Source organism: Sceloporus undulatus, chromosome 5 (genome assembly GCF_019175285.1).
Source record: "Sceloporus undulatus isolate JIND9_A2432 ecotype Alabama chromosome 5, SceUnd_v1.1, whole genome shotgun sequence".
In the NCBI taxonomy this organism is placed as follows: Eukaryota; Metazoa; Chordata; class Lepidosauria; order Squamata; family Phrynosomatidae; genus Sceloporus; species Sceloporus undulatus.
The window spans coordinates 147,519,142-147,544,559 of NC_056526.1; the positions used below are offsets into that span (position 1 = coordinate 147,519,142).

General features: G+C 39.3%; 1 protein-coding gene across 19 annotated transcripts in view; it reads left to right on the top strand.

Moving 5' to 3' along the window:
• Positions 1-615: 615 nt before the first annotated feature.
• SLC10A7 (solute carrier family 10 member 7) overlaps positions 616-25,418 on the top strand; it is a 189,461-nt gene continuing 164,658 nt past the window's right edge. For 7 of the 19 annotated variants that reach the window (XR_006104015.1, XR_006104017.1, XR_006104016.1 and 4 more), the window contains exons 1-4: positions 625-912; positions 10,797-10,879; positions 15,212-15,348; positions 20,176-20,251. Coding sequence is in view for 14 of the 19 variants with exons in the window: in XM_042467572.1 (XP_042323506.1) it covers positions 813-912; positions 10,797-10,879; positions 15,212-15,348; positions 20,176-20,251 (396 nt within the window). In the remaining 5 variants the exon portion in view is untranslated. Of the gene's footprint in view, positions 913-10,796; positions 10,880-15,211; positions 15,349-20,175; positions 20,252-25,418 lie in introns of those variants that run through there. The other 12 variants (XR_006104019.1, XM_042467571.1, XM_042467573.1 and 9 more) reach the window with 7 other exon arrangements.

Consider the following 25,418-nt stretch of genomic DNA (forward strand, 5'->3'; position numbering starts at 1 on the left):
GGCCCAGAGGAGGCCAAAGCACGGCAAAATGGGCCCCAAATGGAGGGCACGACACAATAAAAGCCTAAATACGCTCATAATAAAACACACTCAAGTACAAAAAGCATGCCTCCTGGTTGTGTTCCAAATGGAGGGAGGTTGGGCACACTTTAACCGCCATGGCTTCTGCTTGTATGGAACTCTAGGAATGTTAGTTTGCTCCTTGCTGGGGAGTCTGTGGGGATGGTAGTTTGTTCCTTTGCTATGGAATTCTGGGAAGGGTAGTTTGTTCTGGGAATGGCAGTATGCTGCTTGCTATGGAATTCTGGGAAGGGTAGTTCGTCGTATCCCATGGAATTCTGGGAAGGGTAGCCTGTTATTTTGGGAATGACAGTTTGCTCGTTTGCTGTGGAATTCTGGGAAGGGTAGTTTGTTGTGGCAGCAGAACTCCATAGAGCATAGAGCAAACTACCCTTCCCAGAAGGACAACCCACCCTTCCCAGAATCCCATAGGCGGCTAAAGCAGGCCCAAGGCCGGCTCTCCCTGCAGCGTGGCTCCCTTCCCTTCGCTGCTGCTGCTGCCAGGAGGAAGCGAGTGCGGGTCTATTAGGAGCCGCGTGGTAGAGATGGCGGCTTTCAGAGGGACTTTCCCTGCTCCTTCCTCCTCCTCCTCCTCCTCCTCCTCCTCCTCGGGAGCCCAGGCTTCCTTCCAGCCCCAGAAACAGCAGCAGGAGCAGAGCCTTGCGAACCCCGGCTGACCGTCCCCCGCCTCTCTCTCTCTCTGGATCCTTAGGTGCTCGCCTCCTTCTCTGGAGCCTCCCCCTTCTTCGGCCATGGGCGCCCTGGAGAGGCTGAGGAAGGACTGGTTCATCCTGGGCATCGTCCTGGTCATCACCGCCGCCAAGCTGCAGCCGGACTTCGGCGTCAAAGGGGGTCAGTCTGGGCTTCAAGGGGAAGGGAGGGGGTTCCTCATGCCTTGGGTGCCTCTCTCTTGCAGCTCCCTGGAGAAAGGAGCAGCTAGGATGAGCTTTGCTAGACCTGAGTCTGTTTACTGACATGCACCAGAGGCTCAGGTCTAGCAAAGCTCAGCCTACCGCTTTCTTGCTTCCAGTCGTTCTCAGAAGAAAGTGTTAGGCTGAGCTTTGCTAGGCTTGAGCCTACTTCCTCGTGCATCTGAGGAAACAGCCTCAGGTCCAGCAAAGCTCAGCCTGCCAGCTTCTCTTTTTCAACCACACTCTCAGTCTCAAAGAAAGAAAAGCTGGCAGGATCAGCTTTCCTAAACCTGAGTCTGTTTACTGAGGTAAATGAGGAAGTAGTAGGATCAAGTCTAGGAAAAGCTACTTGGAGGGCAATTGAAAGGAAGAAGCTGCTAGGCTGAGCTTTGCTAGACCTGGATCTGTTTCCTCAGATGCATGGGGCAATAGGCTCAGGCCTACGAGGGTCATGCTCCCAGCTTCTTTCTTTCAGTCAGTCTCAAAGATGCTGCAAGATCTCTTGGTGTATTGGTTTTCCAGACTAACACCAAACAGATACCTACCTGGCTTTGACATTTAATAGCAAAGGAAGAGGAAACGGCAAGGCTATCTCCTGGTCTGGGGTGCAACCTTGGCATTGCAAAAAAGCACATTTAATAATAATAATAATAATAATAATAATAATAATAATAATAGTAATAATAAATGTGAAATCGAAGGCTTTCATAGGCAGCATCCATAGTAAATTCTGCAACAGGTGAGGGCTGGGTTTATTGCAAAGACATGCTAGGACTGGGCACCAGGAAGACGCAAAGGGATCTTGTAGCACCTTTGAGAGTAACTGCTTTGAAGTCTCAAAGGAGCCACAAGATCCCTTTGCATCCTGATGCCTCTTGACTTGCACAGTTGAGTCATAAAGGTGCTACACAATCTCTTTGCATCCTGATACTTGTCTCTGGATATACTGTAGAGGCATGTTAAGAAGTTCTCCCTCTTCCCTTCCTACAAAATTGATCCTTTGTTCAGGAATCCTGTGGCTCCAGACAGCCATTCTCATATCTCTGGGTAGTAACCCAGAGCTTCCCAACTCCTGCCTTCCTCCACAGCACACATGGCTGACACGTTGCACATCCTTGACCCAACTTCCGCAAGGTGCAGCGCTGGAGAAAAGTTTACTCTCGGCTGGCCAAAGAGAAGGAGGAGGAAAGCGGGCTCCTTGCAACAGGATCCGACCAGTGCACTCTCCATTTTGCAAAAGGATAGTATGCCCACAACTATAGTATGTCCACAACTGTGGTCACAACATCGCTTGATGTATTTTTTTGTTCTGTTTTTAATGTCACAAAACACAAAACTAAAAAGTGTTACTGGATTACAAGCTCTTTTCCAAACACCTGTGTGTAGTGAGTGAGCAGGGAGGGACATCATTTCTAAACTTGAGCATGATTTGGCTGCACAGGAAAAAGCTTGGGCCAAAATCCAACTTTACTCCTACCTAGAGTAGACCTGTTTATCTCCCTGGGATTTGTTGTTATTATTATTATTATTATTATTAAGCTTTATTTATAAAGCGCTGTAAATTTACACAGCACTGTACATACCACCAGATAAAAATAGAATAAACTAAACTTGCCTTATTAAACATAATAATATTAAATAATATTAATATTAAAATAATATTAATTTAAACTAATACATATTAACATTTACAGAATAAAATATAGCAAGCAACAAAGCAAAATAAATCTAGCATAGCAATCATGTGTTCATTAACATACTGTATTTGTTAATTGAAACTAGCAAATCCCATTTGTGTCAGTGGGTATGTTCTGCGTAGGATTACTGTTACATCTAGTCCCTCCTATCTATATATGTATTTATTATTTATTTCAAGGATTTATATCCTTCCTTTCTCCCTCAGTGGGATTTAAGACAGGTATCTAATTATCTTTGTTCTTGTTGTTGTGTTCCTTCAACTCGTCGTGTCCCTAAGATGAATCAGTCATGGGGATGTCTTTGTTCAGAGGGAGTTTGTCATTGCCTTCCCCTGAGGCTGAGAGAATGTGACTTGCCCAAGATCACCCCATGGATTTCCATGGCCGGGTCAGGATTTGAACCCAGATCTCCAGAGTCCTGTTCCAGAACGCAAACCACTTCGCCACGATGGCTATCATGGCACCATGGGATTCATGTCAGTGGATCTGTTCTGTGTAGGATTAAAGTTAGATCTAGTCTCTCCTATCTAATTATATTTAGGTGTGGATTTGTGCCTTCAAGTCTTTTCCAATTTATGGCGTCCTTAAAGCAAACCTATGAGGTTTTCTTGGCAAGATTTGTTCAGAGGGGATTGGCCATCGACTCTGAGGCTGAGAGAATGTGACTTGCCCAAGATCACCCAGTGGGTTTTCTTGGCCGAGCTGGGATTCAAACCCTGGTCTCCAGTCACAGTCCAATGTTCAAACCACTACACCGGCTTGTAGAAGTCCTTGCATTTGAGGAAGTAGACCAAGTCTATGGAGTTTATCATATCGTGGCTAATTTTGGCATTAAAAAGAGATTGCATTTAAAGCATCCTGCAAATAAAGTGAAAATGGCGAGTAATTGTGCAGTTGCACAAATAAAGTGATGTTGGAAATGCATTGTCGCTGAAATCCTGAAAGCAAAAAGATGCGCATTAATGCTTCTTTGTGACCACTTTAATGGCAAGTTTTGTGTGACGTCGTGTGAAATCGTTTCACGTAATTAATGGGATTTTTCAGGGATAAATTCCCAATCTCCCTCGTGTGATAAACTAGTATGAAAGCTTATGCTACAACGTCTTTCTCTCAGTCTCAAAGGTGCTACAAAGTCCCTTTGCATACTGATATTCCAGATTAACACAGCTACGTCTCTGAATATCTTTACAAGTATATGTGCCACTGCCTCATTAATTCTCACACTACTCATTGGTATAACATACTGTTCTGTTTGAAGATAGTTCTTCCTCCACAAACTCTGGTCTGATTTAAAGGGGGAATTTAAACAAATACCTTGTTAACTGTGAGTGCATTAATGTGACTGCCTTATGCCCAAATAATTTATCTGTTTCACCTGGGAAAATTACTTGTGTTTAATCTGAGATAATTACCTCTTTTCTTCTGGAGAGAACTACTTGGAATGTATGAATTATGTATATACATTTCCCCCAGTGTTTGAGCAAGCTTGTAGAGCAGTTGTGTTAGTCTTATTTTCTCTGAATCATAGCAAAGAACAGACTTCATTACAATTGGTCCTTTTAAAGAGCTAACCCTGTAACACATCACTAAAATCATCACAGATGCAACTCATAGACATCAAAAAAGTAGTGAGATCTTCACATTGTGAATGTTTCAGTAGCAGTCCTAAGCTTGTGAGTAAGTTAGTAGGATTTACTTCCAAGTACAATACACATGCATAGGAACAGGCTATATGCTTTATTAAGAAGATCTGGCATTAGCACGAATTAGTAAACATAAGTATAAGGATGATGTTCCTGTCCTATTTTCAAGTCATTATTTAATACTGAATTTTTCATCCTGAACAAATACACATCCACACAGAGACATATGCATTTATGGATATGAGTGCTAACTAAAGTACATGAGTACTTTAATAATACAGACTCTTCTTGTTTTGGTTGAAAAAAATGTAATATTAAATATTGACTTGAAAATGTAATAGGGACATCTTTTTCTGTGCAGTATCATTCATTAGTAAACATCTTTACTAATGTTTACTAATGTTATTACTAAACATCTTTACTAATGTTTACTAATGTTATTAGTCAACATCTTTATGTTTACTAATGAATGCTCATTATCCTTATTGCTTTATCCTTATTGGTGAGTGCTAATGCCCTATTTTCTCAACTAAGGTCCAAAACGCACTGCAGAAATAATCCAGATTAAGTATTTTAACTGCCCTGGCTCAGTGCTAGGGAATTCTGGGAGCTGTAATTTTGTGAGACATTTAGCCTGTGCTCCCGGTACCACAATAATCTACAATTCCCAGGATTCCATAGCACTGAGCCAGGGCAGTTAAAGTAGTCTCAAGCGGGATTATTCCTCAGTATGTTTTGAACTAAGTGTATAGCCTTATCCTATGCATGAGTAATTGGAATCAAGTCCTCCTAACTTCCTCATAGGTCGTTGTGCATAACTCTGTTATGTTTGGAAAATAAATAAAAATGCTTTGAAACTAACTTAAGGCAAAGAGTTTTATTTGCTAAACTTGTATAAATTACATCTTTGCTGGGCCTGTGTGTTTAACTATTTGTCTTTTTATTGGCTGTGTTAATGGGAAATTTTCTAAAATGTTGTCCCCCCCCCCCCCCCCGATTTTGTTTTATCTCATTTAACTTTTTGTTAAATGTCTGAGTAAGATAGTTTGATAGCATTGTATAGTTGAGCAGAAAATAATATTTGCTATGATATGACTAAAACTCAGTCAAACATGTTTGATTTTGTAATTAATAATATGTAGTATAAATGTTTTCTTGCAGAGAGAGAGAGATAGATAGACCAGGGAATGGGGGCCTTACTGGACAATATTTTTTTGTCACAACCAGTGGTCTTTCCTTCTCAGCATAGCTGAACAAATTTGCCAAATTAGCTTGCTGAATTCAGTAGGAATTATTCTCATATGAGTGAGCTTAAGTGCAAATATTCAGTATTATGTTTAGAATAGGCTCCTACTCCATTTTAGTGACATTTGTAAAATGATGCAGGAAGGCATGATGGAAAATTTTTTATTTCTGGAAAATGACCACAAAGGAACTGCAGAGTTCTCTCTCTCGCTCTCATTGTCTCTTAATAAGTGTATTAATATAATTAATATATGGCTTTTACTTTATAAGACTTGTCCAGGTATGGCTCCAGTTTCTGATCGATCTTATATACTAGCTGCTGTTGTCTTTATGCTTCACAGCCTTTGAGCAGTCACTTTAAAAGTCTGAGGCAGTTGGTTTGGGCACAATAATCGTTTACACATAAATATAAGTCTTGTGTTTCAACACCCTTTAGTCAATGTGGAGTTTAAATCCATGAGACACCTCTCCCCACAATGGATGGCAGCAAGCCAAGAACACACGTTCCAGTCTGTGTCCATGTCAGGCAGACTGCCTATGGCTGAGGAAAGCTGTATGTGGATGTGGAGATACCTGCTTGGGTTTTTAATCATCAGTGCAATGGATTTTTCAATACAGTGGACCCTTGTTATATGCTGGTGTTTGGTTCCAAGATCCCCCATGGATAACAAAATCCATGGATGCTCAGGTCCCATTAAATATAATGCCAAAACAAAATGGTGTCCCTTATAAAAAATGGAAAATCAAGGTTTGATATTTGAAATGTATACTTTTTTGGAACAATTTCAAACAGTGGATGCTTGAATATGTGTAAAAAAATCCATGTATAAGAAGGGCCGACTGTATATCTAATTAGTTGTAGAGAGATCTTGTAGCACCTTTGGGACTAACTGAAAGAAAGAAGTTGGCAGCATGGAGTGGAAACCAGGGATAGACATATGCAGTATATACCATTGGTAGCTTACAGTTGTAAACCACTTAGAAATTGTTCCTTCAATATGAAGCGGTATATAAATGAAGCTGTTTGTATGTGAGAATGTCAATTCAAATTCAAAATTCTTTGTGTATGGAAATAAAGTAGCAAGTCCAGTTCTACCGATGGTCATTAGTGAACAAAGACATTGGGAACTGGCCAAAGTGTATGGAAATGAAGAGGCAAGACCAGTTTGGCTTTGGAAGCAAGTAGGTGGGGAGAATAGGTGAGTGTAGGAAGCCCCTATTAGGTTAGGGTCAGATAGTGTTGAAATGTGTGTAGTGAGCCAGCAAACCACAGTTATATTTCACCTTGTCTTCATTGACATATATGGCTTTCCTCCTCTTTTCTTGATCTTTGCAACAAACCTGTGAAGTTGACTAATCTGAGAAAGGGTGACTGGCTCCGAATCACTCAGTGAATTTCATGGTTCAACGAGGCTTTTTGCTTAAATCCAGTTGCCAGTGTCACTTAGAATAGATCCATTGAATCAGTTGCTGCGTCCGTGTGGTGTAGTGGCTTGAGCATTGGATTACAACTCTGGAGATCAGGATTCGATTCTCCACTTGGCCATGGAAAGCCACTGGGTGACCTTGGGCAAGACACCGCCTTAGAAAACCCCATGATAGGTTGCCTTACGGTGCCATACGTCAGAAACGACTTGAAGGCACACAACAACAATGGCATCAGCACCTATGTAAAGCTCATTGATTCGATGGGTCTACTCTAGATGGAGCTAGCATAAATAGTTAGATTTAAGCCATAAATTGGCTCTCCCATGTCAATTGCTTCAAGCACAACACTACACTCGCTGTATATGTCTCACTCCTTATTAAGCATAACCAGCCCTCTGTATCCATGGACTTTTTATCCACAGATTCAACCACCCATGGCATGAAAATATTAAAAAATAACATACTTTCCAAAAGCAAATTTTGTTTTTGTCATTTTATATAAGTGACACCATTTCACTATGCCATTGTATTCAATGGAACTTGAACATGCATGGATTTTGGTATCCACAGGGGGACCCGGAGCTGGGCCAGCCTTGAACATTTTGGGTGGGTGTGGGTTGTAAATATAACTTGCAGTTTTGGCAATGAATAATCATTTTGCCCTACTGAGAAAACCTGTTTGGGGAGATTAGAGGGGATAAACATCAGGGAAATAGCTATAGTTGAAGATGAAGTGCTTTAGTTATCAGTAGGATAATGCAAACAGTGGCTTTTGGTGGTGGTGATGGCGGCAGTGGGGCAGCTGTACTACGAGGGCATATTTATTGTTGTTGCTGTTGCGTGCCTTGAAGTCATTTCTGACTTGCGGTGATCCCAAGGCAAACTTTCATGGGATTTTCTTGGCAGAATTTGTTCTGTGGGTATTTGCCCTTGCCTTCCTTGGGCAAGAATGTGAATTGCCCAACATCATCTGGTGAGTTTTGTGGCTGAGTGGGGATTCCAACTCTGGTTTCCTTGTGTTCTCAAAGCACTACATCATGCTGGCTCTCAATATTTTAGTTACTGTGGTAGAAAACTGTCTTATAATACCACTAATGTTAATTGTAAAGTGTCCCTTCCCATCTCACATGTGTTTTCTGGCACTGGGTGTGCAGGTATTGGGAAATAATTGTTTTCTGATATCAAGCATTTTCATAGTAGTGTGGGATTTTTCTGTCCTGTGATATATATAAATTTGGTATGGTGTAGGAAAAGTGTCTCACATACTAGTAGTTTTTTTAATGCCATAAGAGAAGAATTCATTACAAATTGTTTTGTCAGTCAGTAGTACTATGCAGATAAACAAAACTCTCTTCTGTACCTGAATTTTGTAAAAAAAATTAAATGTTGCATTTAAAACCTTTCTAGTGACCTAGCAAAACTGTCTTCATAGATCCATTGAGCAATATGTACGAATTTAGCTCTTGAGGTCATGATGACTGATTAATCTGCAAATGTTTGCAGATGTTTGCACTAGCAATCCTTAGTCAAGGATTTCCAAATGGTAACTATGGTTTGTCTCCAGAAAGACCTTTGCAAAATGTTTTGTAGAGATGTGCCCTTCGACATCTCTGTAAAAGCTAGTCCAGAGCAATAGTGATGGTGAGGCTACAACCAACATAACTAGGAATAAACTCCATTAAGTTCAGAGGGATTTACTTCCAAGTAGAAAGGTATAGGATTGTACTCTATATTTTTCCTTAATACATGAAAACTAGAAATGCAAGCCTGGGCTCATTCTTTTTCATAAGAAAAATAAAGGTGGTATAGATGCCTATGATCAGATGGCCTCCACATGTTTCCAAATACAATGAGTGAAAGATGGCCATTGTGGTTTCTTCAAAGGTAGTAGAAATGAGTGGGTTGTCGGAAGTTGAACATCTCAGTATCATTAACAGTCCCAAAGATTCCTCATCCTAGGAGACCTAAATTTATAGGTGGTGAGATTCTGGGTTTAGTGTAAAACCATAATCAAGCCTATCTGAGATACTATGGCCTGTTACAGACAGGCCAAAATAAAGCTGCTTCGAGTCACTTTGGAGGTATGGTATTTCAATGATGCATGCGTCCTAAAAGTCCAAAAGCCACACCAAAACCACGCCGTCCTGCCTAGGACTGGAGTGCGCTTTGGTGTGGCTTTTGGACCTTAGGACCATGCATCATTGAAACAACCATACCTCCAAAGTAGCAGCTTTATTTTGGCCTGTCTGTAACAGGCCTATGAGAAGCAGCTTCAGAACTGTAGTAACTTCCAAATGTTGACAGCGGTAGAAAAAGACAGGAGTAAAGCCTGAAACATTACTTTTTAGAAGCAATAAATTGTTTATTGCTCTTCCTCTTCTTACAGCTGATCATTATTTGAAGAGCAATTTGTTATGCTTCAGCTGCTTCAAAGTGCTCTTTGTGACTTAAAAAAACAAAAATGGTGAAAAGTCTTCCAAAACAATCAGACAAAAACAATTATTTTAGTGTGTTTTAGTTAAGTTTGAACTTTTTGTATGTTTTATGCTAATTTTAAGCTCCTTTAATTAAATGTTTTTAACTGTTTAATTTTTTTAACTGTTTAAGTTTTTGGAATGTTTTTATCTTGTGAGCCACCTTGGGTCTCTTTCTGGAAGAAAGGCAGCATCAAAATGAAATAATAAATAAATAATAATAAATAGTAAAGCCAATTTAAGATGCTACCAATAATACTGTACTATTAGTGTGACATCACTGATTGAATATGCCTAACACATTTAATGTCTGGTTCCCATGTTTGCTGAAGTAGACTTGAAATAATCTAAGTATAGAGAAGCCTCTTGTTATAAACTTTCCCCCTTGTATCCATGCTGTTCATTTTGTTTTATGAGCTGTCACTGTGCATATTATCCAAACATTCTTTTCTAAATAGAAGAAGGCACATAGTTTAGGTATTCCACCTCCCTTTGTTATGTGGGAGATAGGTACTGAATTGTTGATTTGAGTTTGGATAAAATCAATAGGAGCAGCTTTGAATGGGTTTTTTAGATAGAAGATTCTTCTCCTTGATTTAACTATAGTTTAGAATGGCACATAATCTAAATTATAGTAATTACTAGGAGGTAATGACGGAGGTAGACATTCCTTTATATCTGGCACTACAGATTATTGTTTATTTTGGGGTTTTGTTTCTCAGATCATGACTCTCTTATATCCCTTATAATAAAATCAGGGTTGAGCCCATTTTTGTCCACTATCCTCCTGATAAACTGGGCTTGGTGACCTGGAGAGACATGATGTGGATGTTTTTGTCATGATTTTGATGATGATCATGAGTCTCCTATGTAATTTTTAAAATCTTTTTCAGGGGGGGGGGCAATTTTGTTTTTACAAAATTTGAGTTTAGAGGCTTTGGGGAGTATACTGGGATCTTGGGGTTAATTTACATCCACAAATATCCTTTTGACATAGATAAATGCATTTTTTGCTTTTGGAAAAGACGTACAGTTCAAGATTGTTGGTTTTTTGTAGTCTTCAGCAGGATCCACATTTCCACATGTCTACGTATAAAGGGCAGATTCAGGCACGCAAGTCAAGGGCAGCCCCTTATATGAAGTTGAACAACATAACCAGTGATGATGCAGGCTGTGGCTGATGGAAGCTGACATAAATATGACATAAAGCCATTGACTTCTGGAGGACCACGGGATCTCATGGTTCCTTTTACTTTAGGAAAGCAGTGATGGTCTCTCATGGAATTGTATGTGGTACCAGTATGCCAACTTACTTTTGTATATCTGTTTGTATTTTAGGACCACTGAAACCAGAAATCACCATCACGTATATAGCTGTTTCTGCGATATTCTTTAACAGTGGGCTGTCACTAAAAACTGAGGTACTGCAGTTTGAGTTTTCCTCTTTTGCTGTGACTATTATTTTAGCAGTATCAGAATGAGACTAAAGCATTAGGTTCCTAAGCTTTGTTATAACTTTGAAACTTTTCAGTGACAAATGGGAGCAACATCATAATCAGCAATTGCTGATTAGTGTTTGTAATTACAAAATGTCAGATAACTGTACATTAAGTGGTGGACTCTTGAAGACATTAGCTTTTATATTTTGTATAAAATTGTATCCTTTGGTAAATTTTCTGTGACTTTCTGATAAAACACCTTATGAAGTTGCTTATTAAAACCAATCTAAGTCATAAGGGCTGGCATCTACAGTAAGCTCTTGGTATCTGTTTCAGTTTGGTTCCAAAATATTTATTTATTTATTTAGGTATTTATATCCCGCCCTTCAGCCCTTAATGGCTCTCAGGGCGGCTTACAATATTATTTTTAATCAGACAGTTCCCTGCCCTCAGGCTTACAATCTAAAAGACACGAAACAAAAGGAGAAGGGAATGATGGAGGGAAAGGGGATGAGGTCCAGTGGTGGTTCTCTCCCTCTAAGGCCTGGACCAAGGCAGATGGATTGGAGGGAGGGCTCTTCCAAATACCAAATATACCAAAATCAGTGGATGTTCAAGTCCCATTATATACAGTGGTATAGTAAGATGGTGTCCATGATATAAAACGTTAAAATCAAGGCCTGCTTTTTGGGGTTGTTTATTTATTTGTATTATTTTGGGATGTGTAAAATATTTCCAAGCCTTGGATTGTGGAATCTGTGGATGCAGAATCCATGGATCAAGAGGGCTTACTATAGTTGGTTAGTCCCTGCTAAAATAGACCCATTAGTAATTTGCTGAGGACAACACATAGGTAAATCCAGTGGATTCAGTGGTTTGCTCTAGTCATGTCTAACCACACAATTTAGGCTTATATGCATTTTTTGTCAGAGAGAGTAGGGGGAGGTACATAGTGGATTACATTCTTGTTCCTATTGAAGGATTTCACAAGAAGTTTTATGGCTGCTTATGCATTAAACCAGTAGCTCTTAACTTTTGACCTAGATGGACTTGAACTTCAGGTCCCAGAATCCCTGACCATTGCCCATTCTAGCTGTGTCTCCTGTACCCCCAGAATCTGTTCTGGAGGGTTGCGAAACTTCAGAAGAGCCAGTTTTAGGGTGCACGCAGAGGGCTTCAGAGGTAAGAGGCAGAGGTGTGGGGTTATCTTTTTCTATGGAGGATTTTCTGCACCATCTCTGCCTGTCTGTCCCTCCATCCCTCCATCCTAATTGTCTGGATTCGTGCACTAAAATCAATCATGCTAGAAGGGTCAGATATAGGATATGTTCTAATTAAATTTCTAGGGAGACAAGCATCGACAAAGTAGACTGCCAAATGAACATTAAGGTTGCTTCTGTTTTTGAAAATCTCTTTCTTATTCAGTCACAAGACAAATGCTGTAGTCAAAGCAAAAATATGATTAGTTGCTTATGCCTACGGTCTTGCACCCATCCTTTAGTGAAATAAAGTGCTCAGGTAATTGTACTGAATCATTTCTTTCTTAGATTCAAATGAAAATGATTAGAAGTGCAAAAAGTGAGTGAAGCTGAATGTATAAGTGAGTGACGGTGAAGCTTTTAGAAACCGTCCCAATCTCAGTTGCATTTCCACACCGGGTATCACCTGGTGCCAGTTGGGGGAGTTCCGGGAGTGGGACTTCCCCTTCTGGGGGCAGGAATTCCAGGGGAGGCAGGACTTCTGGTGTGGGAGAACACAAGGCATACTCTCTCATCCTCAGGCTAGCAATAGCAACCTCCCCTTTGATGAAACTTGCCAAGAAAACTCCATGATAGTTTCACCTTAGGGTCACCATAAGTTGGAAACAACTTGAAGGTACTACATGCAGAAGTCATGCTCTCTCAGCCTTAAGGTATGGCAAGGGCAACCCCCCCCCCCCGCTCCTTCCTCATCTCCCCCATGCCTTTAACTAGCTTTGGGAGCTAGTTAAAGGCACAGGAGAGGAGAAAGGAATAGGCGTACTCTTGCTCCTCCTTCCCCCTGCCCTCTTCTGCTTTAAAATGGCTCTGTGAGCCAGTTAAAGGCACGGGAGGCGGGCAAGGAACAGACATGTGCCTGCTCTACTCCTTCCCCCACCCTACCCTGCCTTTAACTGGCTTCGGGAAGCTAGTTAAAGGCATGAGAAAGGGCCTGGGAAGACTAGGAACTGGCATGTGCCAGTTCTTCCTCTTCCCCTGCTATCCCATCCCTTAAACTGTCTCCCTAGAAACAGTTGAAGGGATGGAAGGGCAGGGAAAGAGGAGGATCTGGTATGTGTGCTGGCAGATAGAGCACAGTGTGCCACTGGTGGCGTGCCATAGGTTCGCCACCAGTGGTATTAGTTATACATCAGTAAAAGGAAGTTAAACTCTTGATATTAGATATATCTGGTCTAGCTCTCCTTAGGTACATGACCTTAAAGAAAAGTGTTCGTTCATGTGTTCTCATTTTTTGTTAAATATAAGAGAATTACATGCTATTCTCTTTACATTATTACAAGTATTCCAATAAATTAATTTTCACATAAATCAGGGTGAAAACTACAGAGTCCCTGGGCCAGTTCCTCCCCAGGCCACACCCCATATATTGGAAGCCCAAAGACCTCCATGTGTTGCAGTCCCTCATTAATTGACAACAGGAAATGATCTTGGATTACTTCCTGTTGGCATTTTAAGAGGGACTACAGAGGGAAATTACAGGACCTAAGCAGAGCACTGGAGCATAGGGAATCTTGAAGATGTCTCATCCACAGGGTCACCATGACTCAAATTGACTCGAAGACAATTTATAACAAACAAAACCAGGGGAATGGAGATATGTCACATCATTTCCTGTTGTCATTTTGAAATGGATTGTATTATTGGGTTCAAGGTACTTGTGAGTAAGGAACTAAGCAGATGAGCCAGGTCTGTGCTATCCTGACCCAGGTCCTCACCAGAGCCATTCCCCAGGCCAGTGTCAAGTTGAGAAGGTGTTTACATGCCTATCCACTGCCGTGCCATCGACCTGCTACCACCACGTGCACCTTACTTTCCTCCGCTATTGCAACTACTGAGACAATCCCTGGTGCCACGTCTGACATGGAAATGGGGTGCCTGACTCACCCATGTGACCAGGCACCCCTTTTGCACATCAGATGCAGCAACAAGGATCATCTCAATAGTGGTGATTGTGGAGAAAGGTAAGGTGCGTGTAGGGCTGTCCGGTTTGCTTGTGGTTGCAGCAGAGTTTTTGTCAGCTACGAGGCAAACAGCGGGTCATTTTGACCCATATTAAGGCCTTTTTGCACTGAGATCAGACCAGGACTGTCAGATTGGCATCCAATCTGCCCAATCCCGGCCTGAGAGTATTGGCCTGTGTCATCCAAACAGGACGACACAAGGCTGGACCAAACATGGGCCTTCTGCAAATGCCAAGGCCCTAAGTGGGATACAGTATTTTTATTCCATTGAAAGGGAGAAGGTTAGCCAAGGTACCAGCATAGTTTAGATTAAACCTCATGTTGCCACTAAGTACAGTGATAGTTGTGCTGATCTTCAAACAAAATCCAAAATTCATATTGTGGTAACATCTTTACATATTCTCAGAGAACCACATTTTATTGTAGTTTTTATTTGCTTATTTTGTTCCCAGCAGGGCAGGGTCATTGCAGATGGTGCCTAAATAGTTTAAGATGAAAACCTTCGGCCATATAATCTCAAGAGAAAATCTGGACTATGTGATTGTAACATCACAATCCCACCTCCACATGTTTTTAAACATTTTTGCCTGATGAAGAGATCTTGGTTTTGAAAACTAGCACACTGAGATATGTGTGCCTCTTTTTTGTTGTTGTTGATTTAATAAAAATATTAACACAATATGGATTTGGGAATTTACTGCCACTAAGTAGACCTTAGGAGAGAGAATTCAGCCTTGATTGAAAACCTTTTTGGAAAAAAATACTGAAATACAGTACTGTGGAAGTCCCCAACAAGGATGTCATGGGGAAGGGGGCATGGCCATGTAGGGAACCTTCGGAGGGCCAGATTGAGCCTGAGGGGCTAAGATTCCCCACCTCAGGTTTGATTATGCTTAGTTTTGATCAGGGAATTATTTTCAGTTTACATACCTCAAAAACAAATAAAATCAAGCTGCTATTTACTGAATAGAATAAGAGGCTTCTTGAAATAATGTGCTCCTGACATGCATAAAAATGATACCATATGAAACAATACAAAATGGAACTGACTTCAGCTGTTAAAACTGCAACCTCTTCCTCTCTTTATTTCGTAGGAGCTGACAAGTGCTTTGATGCATGTGAAATTGCATCTTTTTGTCCAGATCTTCACACTTGTATTCTTCCCAACAGCAATATGGCTGTTTCTTCAGCTGTTATCTATCACACCTATAAATGAATGGCTTTTAAAAGGGTATGTCTTAACATCTAAAGTGTAATGTATTTATGGCTAGTGTTACTTTTTACTTTTTTTTTTTTTTAAAAAATCATGAAGTGTTTTTTTTCCTGTTCCGGTTAATGCTTTGACTCTTTACGATGGGAAGAAAATATGAAAAATATTATCCTTTTGAAATCTTGGTCTCTTGTATCCAACGTCTTGGCAGCTAATTTTATACAGAGTGAATTACTCAACATATCATGCCTCTTTTTGACAAGTTTTCTATATTGGATTTTTTACTCTAGATTTCAAGGAATATAGCATTAAGAAAGTCTGTCTAGGCATGAAATAACACATTGAGCATCACTCTGTACAGTCTGGAGAATGTTAGTTTTTCAGCCCTTTAATTATTTTTTTTCATTCTCGCATTGTGAGCTGAGAGATAAATCCAAACTGATAGTCATTGTTCTTGAAGGTAGTTTTTAAAATTTTATATGCCCATGCTGCAAATTGTACATAAAGTAGAGAAAATTATAATGTAGACAGTCAGTCAGAGAGAGCACAGTACAGTGGATCCTTGTTATACGCTGGGGTTTGGTTCCAAGATCCCCCGTGTATAACAAAATCCGTGTATGCTCAAGTCCCATTAAGTATAATGACATAGCAAAATGGTGTCCCTAATAAAAAATGGAACATCAAGGTAAATTTATACTTTTTTGGAACATTTTCAAACCGTGTATGCTTAAATCCGTGTATAAAAAATCCGTGTATAAGAAGGACCGACTGTATTAAACTGTTCAGTCAAACCAATTGAAATAGTAATCTATTCTCATAGTCTGATTTTCCTAAAATATAGAACTGCTTCCCTATTTATTTATTTTAAAAAATTATATACAGTGTGCCCGCATCATATATGGGCTCCTTTTACATGGCTTTCAGCTTATGCTGAAAGCCGCTCAACAGAAGTTGCCATGACGCTTGCGCCTGTGGTACGCGCACTACGATGCATGTCATGCAAAAGACCCATTATTTTCAATGGGGCTTGAGGATATGCACTATTTGCCTTATGTGGAGGGGTCTGGAACGAATCCCTGCATAAGGCAAGGGCACACTGTACTGTACTGGCTTTCCAGCAGAGCATTGCACAAGCCAGCTATAGAAGGAACATAATCAAGATACAAAAAGAAGAAGAAGAAGAAGAAGAAGATACAAAACAAGTTTTTTTTAGCAATTCCACCATAAATATCATACACCAATGGTGTATACAATATGACAGTACTAGGCATGTCTGCAAGAAGCAAAAATGTAAAACTTGAATCACAATCTGGCAGTTGATAGGCCAAAGGCATCTGAAAAGGAAACACTTTCTCCTCTATACTTTCTTCCCTCCAGAGTGGTGTTGAAGAGGGTACAAAGCAAAGTTAATAAGGGAGGGAATTTCAGTGTGAATGCGGTTATAGAAATGGCACCCTTGTGCTCTGCCTAATTTACCACTGCCATTGGGAGGACACGTGGGAATGTATCCTCTTTAGATCTTAATGCCTGGGTAGGTTTGTAACAGGGGAGAGGGTCCTTCAGCACCGTGGTCCCTAACAGTTTTATGATCAAACCCAACATTTTAGATTGGAATTGTCATTTTTGAACTCTCCTTAAAGGAAGTCCCATGTGTTAGAATATTCCAACTAAAGTGTAATTTGGGGCATGTGTTGTCATGGCAAAATTTGTTAAGAAAAGGATGGAAGTTGAAACTGCAAATACAATCCTGGTAGCAACTCAGGATGTGCAAAGGCAGGCTTACAGTTGAACATTGAGAAAACAAAAATAATAGTCATAGTTGATTTACATGACTTTAAAGTAGATTGAAAAGATTTTCCATACCTTGGCTCAGTCATTAATCAGAATGGAGTTTGCAGACAGACGAGGAGTAGGACATCAAAGGGCAGCTATGAAGGAACTAGTCAAGAGCCTGAAGTATAAAGCTATATCCTAAAGTTAGGATTGCCCATGCCTTTGTATTCAAAAGTTGTGAAAGCTAGACAGAGAAGAAGGCTGAGAGGAAGAAAATAAACTCATTTGAAATGTGGTGCTGGAGAAGAGTTTTATGATACTGTGGATTGCTAAAAAGACAAATAAATGGTTCCTAGAGCACATCAAGTGTAAACTTTCCCTAGAAGTAAAGATGACTAAATTGAGACTGTCATACTTTGAACATACTGTATAAGAAGATATGACTCACTAGAAAAGACAAGAATGCTTGGCAAGGTGAAAGGCACTAGACAAAGAGGAAGAGCACATTCCAAATGGATAATCAAAAAGCTGCAGTCCTGAGTCTGCAAGACCTGAGCCAGACTGTTGGTGTTAGGATGCCGTGAAGGTCTGGTCTCTCATTTGTAGGGTCACTATTAGTCAAAGTCAGCTTGACAGCAGTTAACAACAACAACAACAAAGCTACTTCTTCCTGGACAACTATGCTCAGAACTGATTCCAGTAGTTCAAAAGTGGAAGCCAAGTTCTTCCAGGAAAGTGGTGTCTCATTTAAAACATGCATTCTTGTTGTCTAATCTACAGCCTTAGATCATAAGTACTTCTATCTTACCTTAAAATTTAATTAATTAATTGTTGTCCAGTCTGTTGCCAAACTGAAGCACTGATTCAGGAATTCAACAGATTCTTTGAAAGGTGATAGCAAAGAGAGGTACAGCTGGGTGCCATCGGCCTTATTTATTTATTTATTTATTTATTTATTTCATAGTCAGACATTTTGCAAACATGGGACCCAAAGTATTTTATAATATATAGTACAAAAAACTTAAAAATAAACAATGTTGTTAAAACAATAAAAATACATTCAGAGCACAGTACAGGTAAAAATACAGTGTGTTTTTATGTACCTTCAAGTTGCTTACCAATTTATGGTGACCCCATGAATTTCATTGAGTTTTCTTAGATAAGGAATACTCAGAGGTAGCTTTTCCAATTCTTTCCTCTGACGTATAGGCTATAGTGTCTGGTATTTATTAGTGGTCTCCCATCCAAGTACTAACCAGGGTTGACCCTGTTTAATTTCCAAGATCAGTCAGGATATGGTTCCTTTACAAATAAGATCCTTCTGGAACATTCTGGTTCCCACCACCCACTCCTTAGGCTTCTTTTGCCTTCAGCACAGAAGATGTTCATATTCATATTCTGTCACCCCCACAGTCTGAAGAGTTAGAAATGTGCTTCTTAAAAGGACAAAAATGAATTTCATAGAATCGGGAAGTATTTGATATTCCTTGGAGCCAAAATTTTAGAATACAAATGTACTGTACTATCACTGTTTGTTGTCCTTGCACAAAGTGGTTGACAGTTCTTGCAGACTTCATGAGTAACTGTGATAGATAATGTTTAAGGCACTGAGTTAGTGCAGCAGGGGTGACTTTGGCAGGCTAAGATATCAACTAAAAGTGCTCTGGGAAGCTGGATTTCAGTCTGTGTCCAGTAGATGGTGAGTAGGGGATTAATTTGCAAAAACAAACATCTTGTAAAGTCCTGAGGCATGCAAACATTCCAAATATGTAATAACAACAACAAAGCAGAAATACAAAGAGTGTTTACTTGGGAATGAGTTGAAGCCTGACCCAGCCAAAATTTACAAGGGCAATCCTCCTACAGCTACCAGTCTATGGATTATTTCCATAACCAATGAGGGATCTTGAAACATTTTCTGAATTTAATAGATTGGTAGGTCATGCCTCAGAGCAGTCTGCTGCCACACACTCCATTAACATTAATAAACTTTGAACAGTTAAAGTGTTTAGGGAATTGTAACTTAAACCTCCAGAGCCTTTTGCTGAATATCATAAGACTCCAATTTACAGAGGAAAAACAAAGCTTTCTCACAGTGAGGGATTCTCCTCCTATTAATTTTTTTTTCACTGGATGAGTTCTGTGAGCCACTCATGCATCTGTAAATGTGGAAAAAGAGATGACAGATACACACATCTAGCTTGCCTTTAGGTTTAGGAACTGTTGCAAACTGATTTATCCATGTTCATAGGGTTTTCCTTTCACAAGAGACTTGAGTACTTAACAGATGCTTACAAAAGTGACTACAGACCACCCTACATATTTGCAGCTTTAACTTTTGCAGCTTTGATTATTCACAGATTAGGTTCTCTCTAGGAATCTCTAGGTCCATCTGCATGACTCTATGGTCAACATCTGCTAGAAGTCTTGCTGGAGGACCTAGTGATTCCTAGAGAACACTTCTCTAGGCATTTGTGGGTCCTCCAGTGCAACTCCATGATAATCTTCTGGCAGATGTTGATGATAGAGTTGCTCCAGAGGACCTAGAGATTCCTAGAGAGGTATTCTCTCAGGTAAAAAAAGTTGGATTTTTTATTTGTGTTCTTTCCACTTCCATAGGGCCCTCCTCTCCTAAACCCAGTGAATGTGGAGGGCCCGATGTAGATTGAACACTGGGCAGCTGTTTATGACCTTTCTATAATCCCAATCCAGAACATTTTATTTACTTCTATGCATTACTGTTCAAACTTTCTCATTCACATTAACATATTCACATTAAAGATTCCACTTTAACAAGATTTTCTAAATCAGGGGACAGTCCATGCATGATGGCAGAAGACAAGATAAAGTAACTGACTAGCATGAGATCATATGACTGCTTAATATCAGTGCAATTGCATTCAAAAACTCCCTCTCCCCATTTATTTGTGTCTGTATTCAAGTCATTAAATAAAGAACTCATGCATTCATGGCTTTCCAATGTAATCTGAAATCATGTCTGTACACCTCTGTGGATTGTTTGGTGATTAATTAGAATAAATATTACAGTGTGTGTGTTTTCTCTCTCTCCCATAGTTTGCAAACCGTAGGCTGTATGCCACCTCCAGTATCTTCAGCCGTGATTTTAACCAAAGCTGTTGGTGGGAATGAGGTGAGGTTTTTTTTTTTGACATTTTATTTTCTTGTGACTTGCTTTCTAAAAAGGGTTGTTGTTTTTTTAAAAAAAATTCTACCAAGGTAAAGATGATTGATGAAACAAAAAATGTAATTGAGGTTTATCATAATGAACTTAGTTCTGACAATCATTCATAAAAGACAGGGAGAAAGAAACACTTTTATAGGCCACCAAGTACATTTTTAGACGTTTGTTCTTTAAAATTTGTTTTTATGTTGTAACTGTATTTCATTAATGTTAGTTTCTTAGGGTCTGAGTGGTGTAGTGATTGGACTACTACTGGACTAGGTCTTGAGGAAACCAAGGTTTTATTATCCTTTCTCAGCCATGGAAACCCACTGGATCATCTCTCAGTCTTAGAGGAAGGCTGTGGCAAACCTCTGAATAAATGTTGCCAAAAGAACTCTGTGATGAATTCTCCTTAGGGTCACCATAAGTCAGAAACAACTGGAAGGCACACAACAAGATCAGCAGCAACAAGACATGTACTTAAATAGACTTCAGTGTGATGCTGAATAATATACTGTATTGATTATCCTAGTTAATATAATTCATTTCCCATTGTCTCTAGTATCATTGTCAAATTGGTGGTCACCAGATTTTGCTGGCAAAAAGAACTGGATGTTTTGGAAGAAAAAGTGGGAGAATGCGAAGACCCCTTTACACTACACAATTATAGCACTATGATTCCATTTTAATTACCATGGTTCCATTCAATGAAATCCTGGGATTTCCAGTTTGGGTGGGATATTTAGAATTATCAGTCAGGCAGGTCTACGGTTTCTTGTTGTATATTCTTGTTGTGTGCCTTCAAGTCATTTCTGATTTATGGCAAACCTAAGGCAAACCTATTATGGTGTTTGCTTGACAAGTTTCTTCAGTGGGGTTTGGCATTGCCATACTCAGAGGCTGAGAGAATGTTCTCAATTCTCAGACTTTTTATCCCTGTGACCTCTTTTACATCTACATGTAGATGTTGTGCCTCCCTCGCTGTACATAGCATATGAATAAAACATTTTGTTTGCTTAGTGTGCACTTTCATGTATATTCAAATTTTAACATTTAATAAGGAAATAATTGTTCAAATTAGAGCAGTTTTATTCAAATAAATTCACACATGTGTAAATTTTACTTGTGTCTCACACACAGCCACACTCCTATACACTAATGCTCACAGGTACATGCATAGTCTGTTATGCTCTTTTTATTCACACACACACACATATAGAGTTGTCATTTCCTGTAATGTACATGTGCTTGGAATTAGGAAGACGTGTCATCTTTTGTATAGTTATTAAGCCACAGTAGCTAGAACAATACCAGAATTATTGTTGTGTGCCTTCAAGTTTTTTCCAGCTTATGGTGACCCTAAGGCGAATCTGTCATGGGATTTTCTTGGCAAGACTTGTTCAGAATGGGTTTGCTTTTGCCTTCCTCTGAGACTGAGAATGTGTGACTTACCCAAGGTCACTCAGTGGGCTTCCATGGCTGAGCAGAGATTTGAACCCTGTTCTCCAGATCTGTAGTCCAATGCTCAAACCATTATATCCTCCCTTAGAACGTCATCTTAATATTAACACACATACACCCCCCCATTCTAACCTGCTCTTACTACTTATCAATTTAAAACCTTTTAACCTTGAAATTAACTAAACCAGGGGTTCCCAACCTTTTTGACTCGTGAAACCGTTATTTCTATAGCAGAGCCCCTAAGAGGGCTACCCTGTGTCTCACAAGTTAATGATATTTAGGAGTATATATAAGAATATATTCTTATTTTTTAATTTCATTCAGTTTTTATTTCTTTTATTTTTCTGGAGCGACCGCAGAGCACCTGGAAAGTGTATGCAGAGCCCTAAGGGCTCCTCAGAGCACAGGTTGGGAACCCCTGAACTAAACAGTCATACTTTATCCTGAACAACAGTAAAAGTTTCCTGGAGCCATTTGCATTTATTAAAGAGCCAGAAAGGAGATGTAAAAATTGTTGGCCTCTTATTAAATTAATAAATGTCATAATAACAGTTGTAGAAGATACATGCGCAACTTAAGTGAATCACGTTTTTAAAATTAACTTGTCCCTTTTTGTTAGAAAATTTCTATCCTTAATTGACAACTTCATTGATTTTAATTAGTTAGTTCCTGTCACCACACAAGACTGTGCCATGCCTCCAGGGAAATCCCTGCTCTCAGTCCCACTACAGTTCTGAACCATTTTTTGTGCAGATGCAAGGGAGAACTGTCCAAGTAGCCATTCACAGACAATGAAACTCCTTGTTAAGAGAAACTAGGCTGCTCCCCTTCCTATTGTCTTTCCACTGCTAGGCAGATTTTTGTTTAAAGCATTAACAATTAAATTAGGTTGCAGTAAAAAAGACCTTTTGAATCCAGGTAGGTGCTGCTGTTGTAGGGTGACCAGATGTTCTAACCGCAAAGGAGGACAAAGGACCACAAAATGTAGGACATTCAAGAAAAATGTAGGGCATTACGAAAGAAAAGCTAAAAACATGAATATAAATAGAAATTCATGCTTCTTAGTCATGCTCAAAATGGAAGACATTTTGGAATCCCTCCTGCACAGAAGGCTGAAATGTAGGAATGTCCTGGGAAAGGAGAACATCTGGTCAACCTGTGCTGTTGTAGCTTTCCTTACAGGTGTGGTTTTCATTTCTTTTTAATTTGTTGTGCTTTAATCTATCTTTTAAAATATTTTAGCTTATTTTATTTCATTGTTAACCACCTTGTGTGCCATTTGATTCATATAAATGAATAAATAAATAACAAATACAGTATACACATGGCTTGTTCTTTTGAAATAGTATTAAAGGAGACTTGTTTTGGCACCAATGGTGTGTCTTGTAGAGTATGAGCACACAGTTCACTACTTCTGTATCTATAGGCTGAGAAAGATTGTAGAAAGATAAATGTGGCTGAAGTGGAAGTAATAGTCAAAACATATTTTATTTGTTTTTGTGTGTGTTTGGTTCCCTCAAGTATTGAATGACATTTAAGCTTTTTGGAAGAGTGTCTGAAGGCTGATGCTAGTTGAGGATTTTCAACTATCAGAAAAGAGCGTACAACAAAAAATGATGCAGCATGAACCGGAAAATGTCAAAAACATTTAATGTGTCAGTAAAAGAGCAGACCCTTTAGAAACTTTGGCGGATATTATTTTGTGTTGTCACATCTTCTGTTTGTGTAAAACAAAATGCAAAATTCACAGGCCAGCAATAGTAATAAAGCTAGTCCTTCATTAGGGTTGACTCAGATTCCACAAAAGGGTGCAAGTTTTTGAATCCTCACGAATGTTTCATCAGGTTGTGTGGTTCAAAAAAGTAGATGTTGGGAGAGAAGAAACATGAATTTCAGTGATTTGACCAAATGTCTCTAGGGATTCTCCAGTTAAACTCTGCCTTAAGATATGAGAAAGATGGGAGAACTATACAGGAAAAAATAGGATAGTACTCCTGTTCTTGCAGAAGCAGTGTGTGTGTGTGTAAGTAAATAAGTAAGAGAGAGTGAGAATATGTATATCAGAGAACTGATTCCTTCCTCTACATCTCCCAACCAATTGTCTTGGAGACTACCCCACAGACTTTAAAAAGTCTGAATAGAACTTATTTCACTGTGCCAGAAATGTTCTTAGAGGAACAACATTGGGCTGTGTTATGTCTCATTCAAGCCTAGCTCTGCTTTCACTGCTGAAAGAATCACAAAAGATTAATTGATCCCTACCATGGTCCATTTCTTACAACTCCTTTTCTTTTTTGGTGAAGAATTGACTTCCCATTTTTTAAATAGCCATTCTCTGCCAGAGATGGGTAAGTACTCAAAGTTCTGGGGCTGCTGTACGCTCGTGTCACCCAACCTTGGAAGACTATGTTTTTTCTTCTTTGCTTCCTTAGAATACCCCTTGCATTTTCTAGGGGCCATGGGAGAATATTGGACTATTATAGACTCAGGATAGACCTCTTTCCAAATTAGGGAGCGAACTGAAAATCACTTCCAATTTTGGAACAAAAATCCATTGGCTTAAAACAACTTTGGAGGACAATTTTGTCCCTCCCCAAGGCCATGGGGGCATTTTATTTTATTTTATTAAAAAACATGATGGGACCCTTGGGAAATTCAAAAATGCCCTTTAGGGACATTGTGTGACTTGAAGGCTTCATGTTCTTCACCCCGTTCCACACTAAAGGGGAGTGAAGTATCTTCAGAAAAAAATTAGATCTTTAAAGAAAGCCCCTCTATTTGTGGGCTCTTACTTATAATTTAGTCTTAACATATTTAAATCGTTGTGTTAATTAGTATTCAAGACTCAAAAGATGTTACTCAGTATAAAGAATATTATATTTTTAGATCCAGTGATGCCTCCAAATGTAAAACCTTTTCAGAAAAGAATTCTCAGCAAGTCCCATGGGGCAAGGTAAATTATTGCATGTGGTGAACTCTAAGTCAGAGACCAAGGTCATGGCAGCAGGAGTCTATTTGAAAAAGGTTTTCTGTCTGCTTGGAAAGCAAATGAAACCTCTCATCATTTAACTTTAAAATTACAGCTTTAAGAGAATTTTCACCATAGCTAAAAGATCAAGTTCATGGAGAACATAATACACTCCAAAGTTCTTTCTCAGATGTAACAATAGAACAAGAATCATACTGTGGTTTCCCTCCACCCTCTTGCTTTTTTGGTGGAAAATAAGAATTCATAAAGATAAGTGTCCTTTTAATAATCTACTCTTGAACAAAAATCAAAGGCTTGACAAGATATGAAGTGATTGCTTGTGCTGAGCCTTGAACAGCTTCCTTAATACTGGTTGAAGGAATATATTTCAGGTTAATTTTCATTGTTTATTTATTAACACTATTTGGTTAAAAAGGTAGGGGAAGAATTCTAAAACAGAGTTGAAAATATTATTTTAAAAAAATTCTATATATTTGTATTCCCTATTTCCTCCCCAGGGATTTCAAGATTGCATATAGATTGCATATAGATTGCATATAGATTTTCTCCCTCCTCACAATTTATTCCTGTGAAGTAGGACAGGGTGAAAGGGTGACTCACCTAAGTTCATCCAATGAGCATGAAGCTGATCCATCTCCTATGTTCTACTCTGATACTATAAACCGCTATTCTGGCAAATACCTG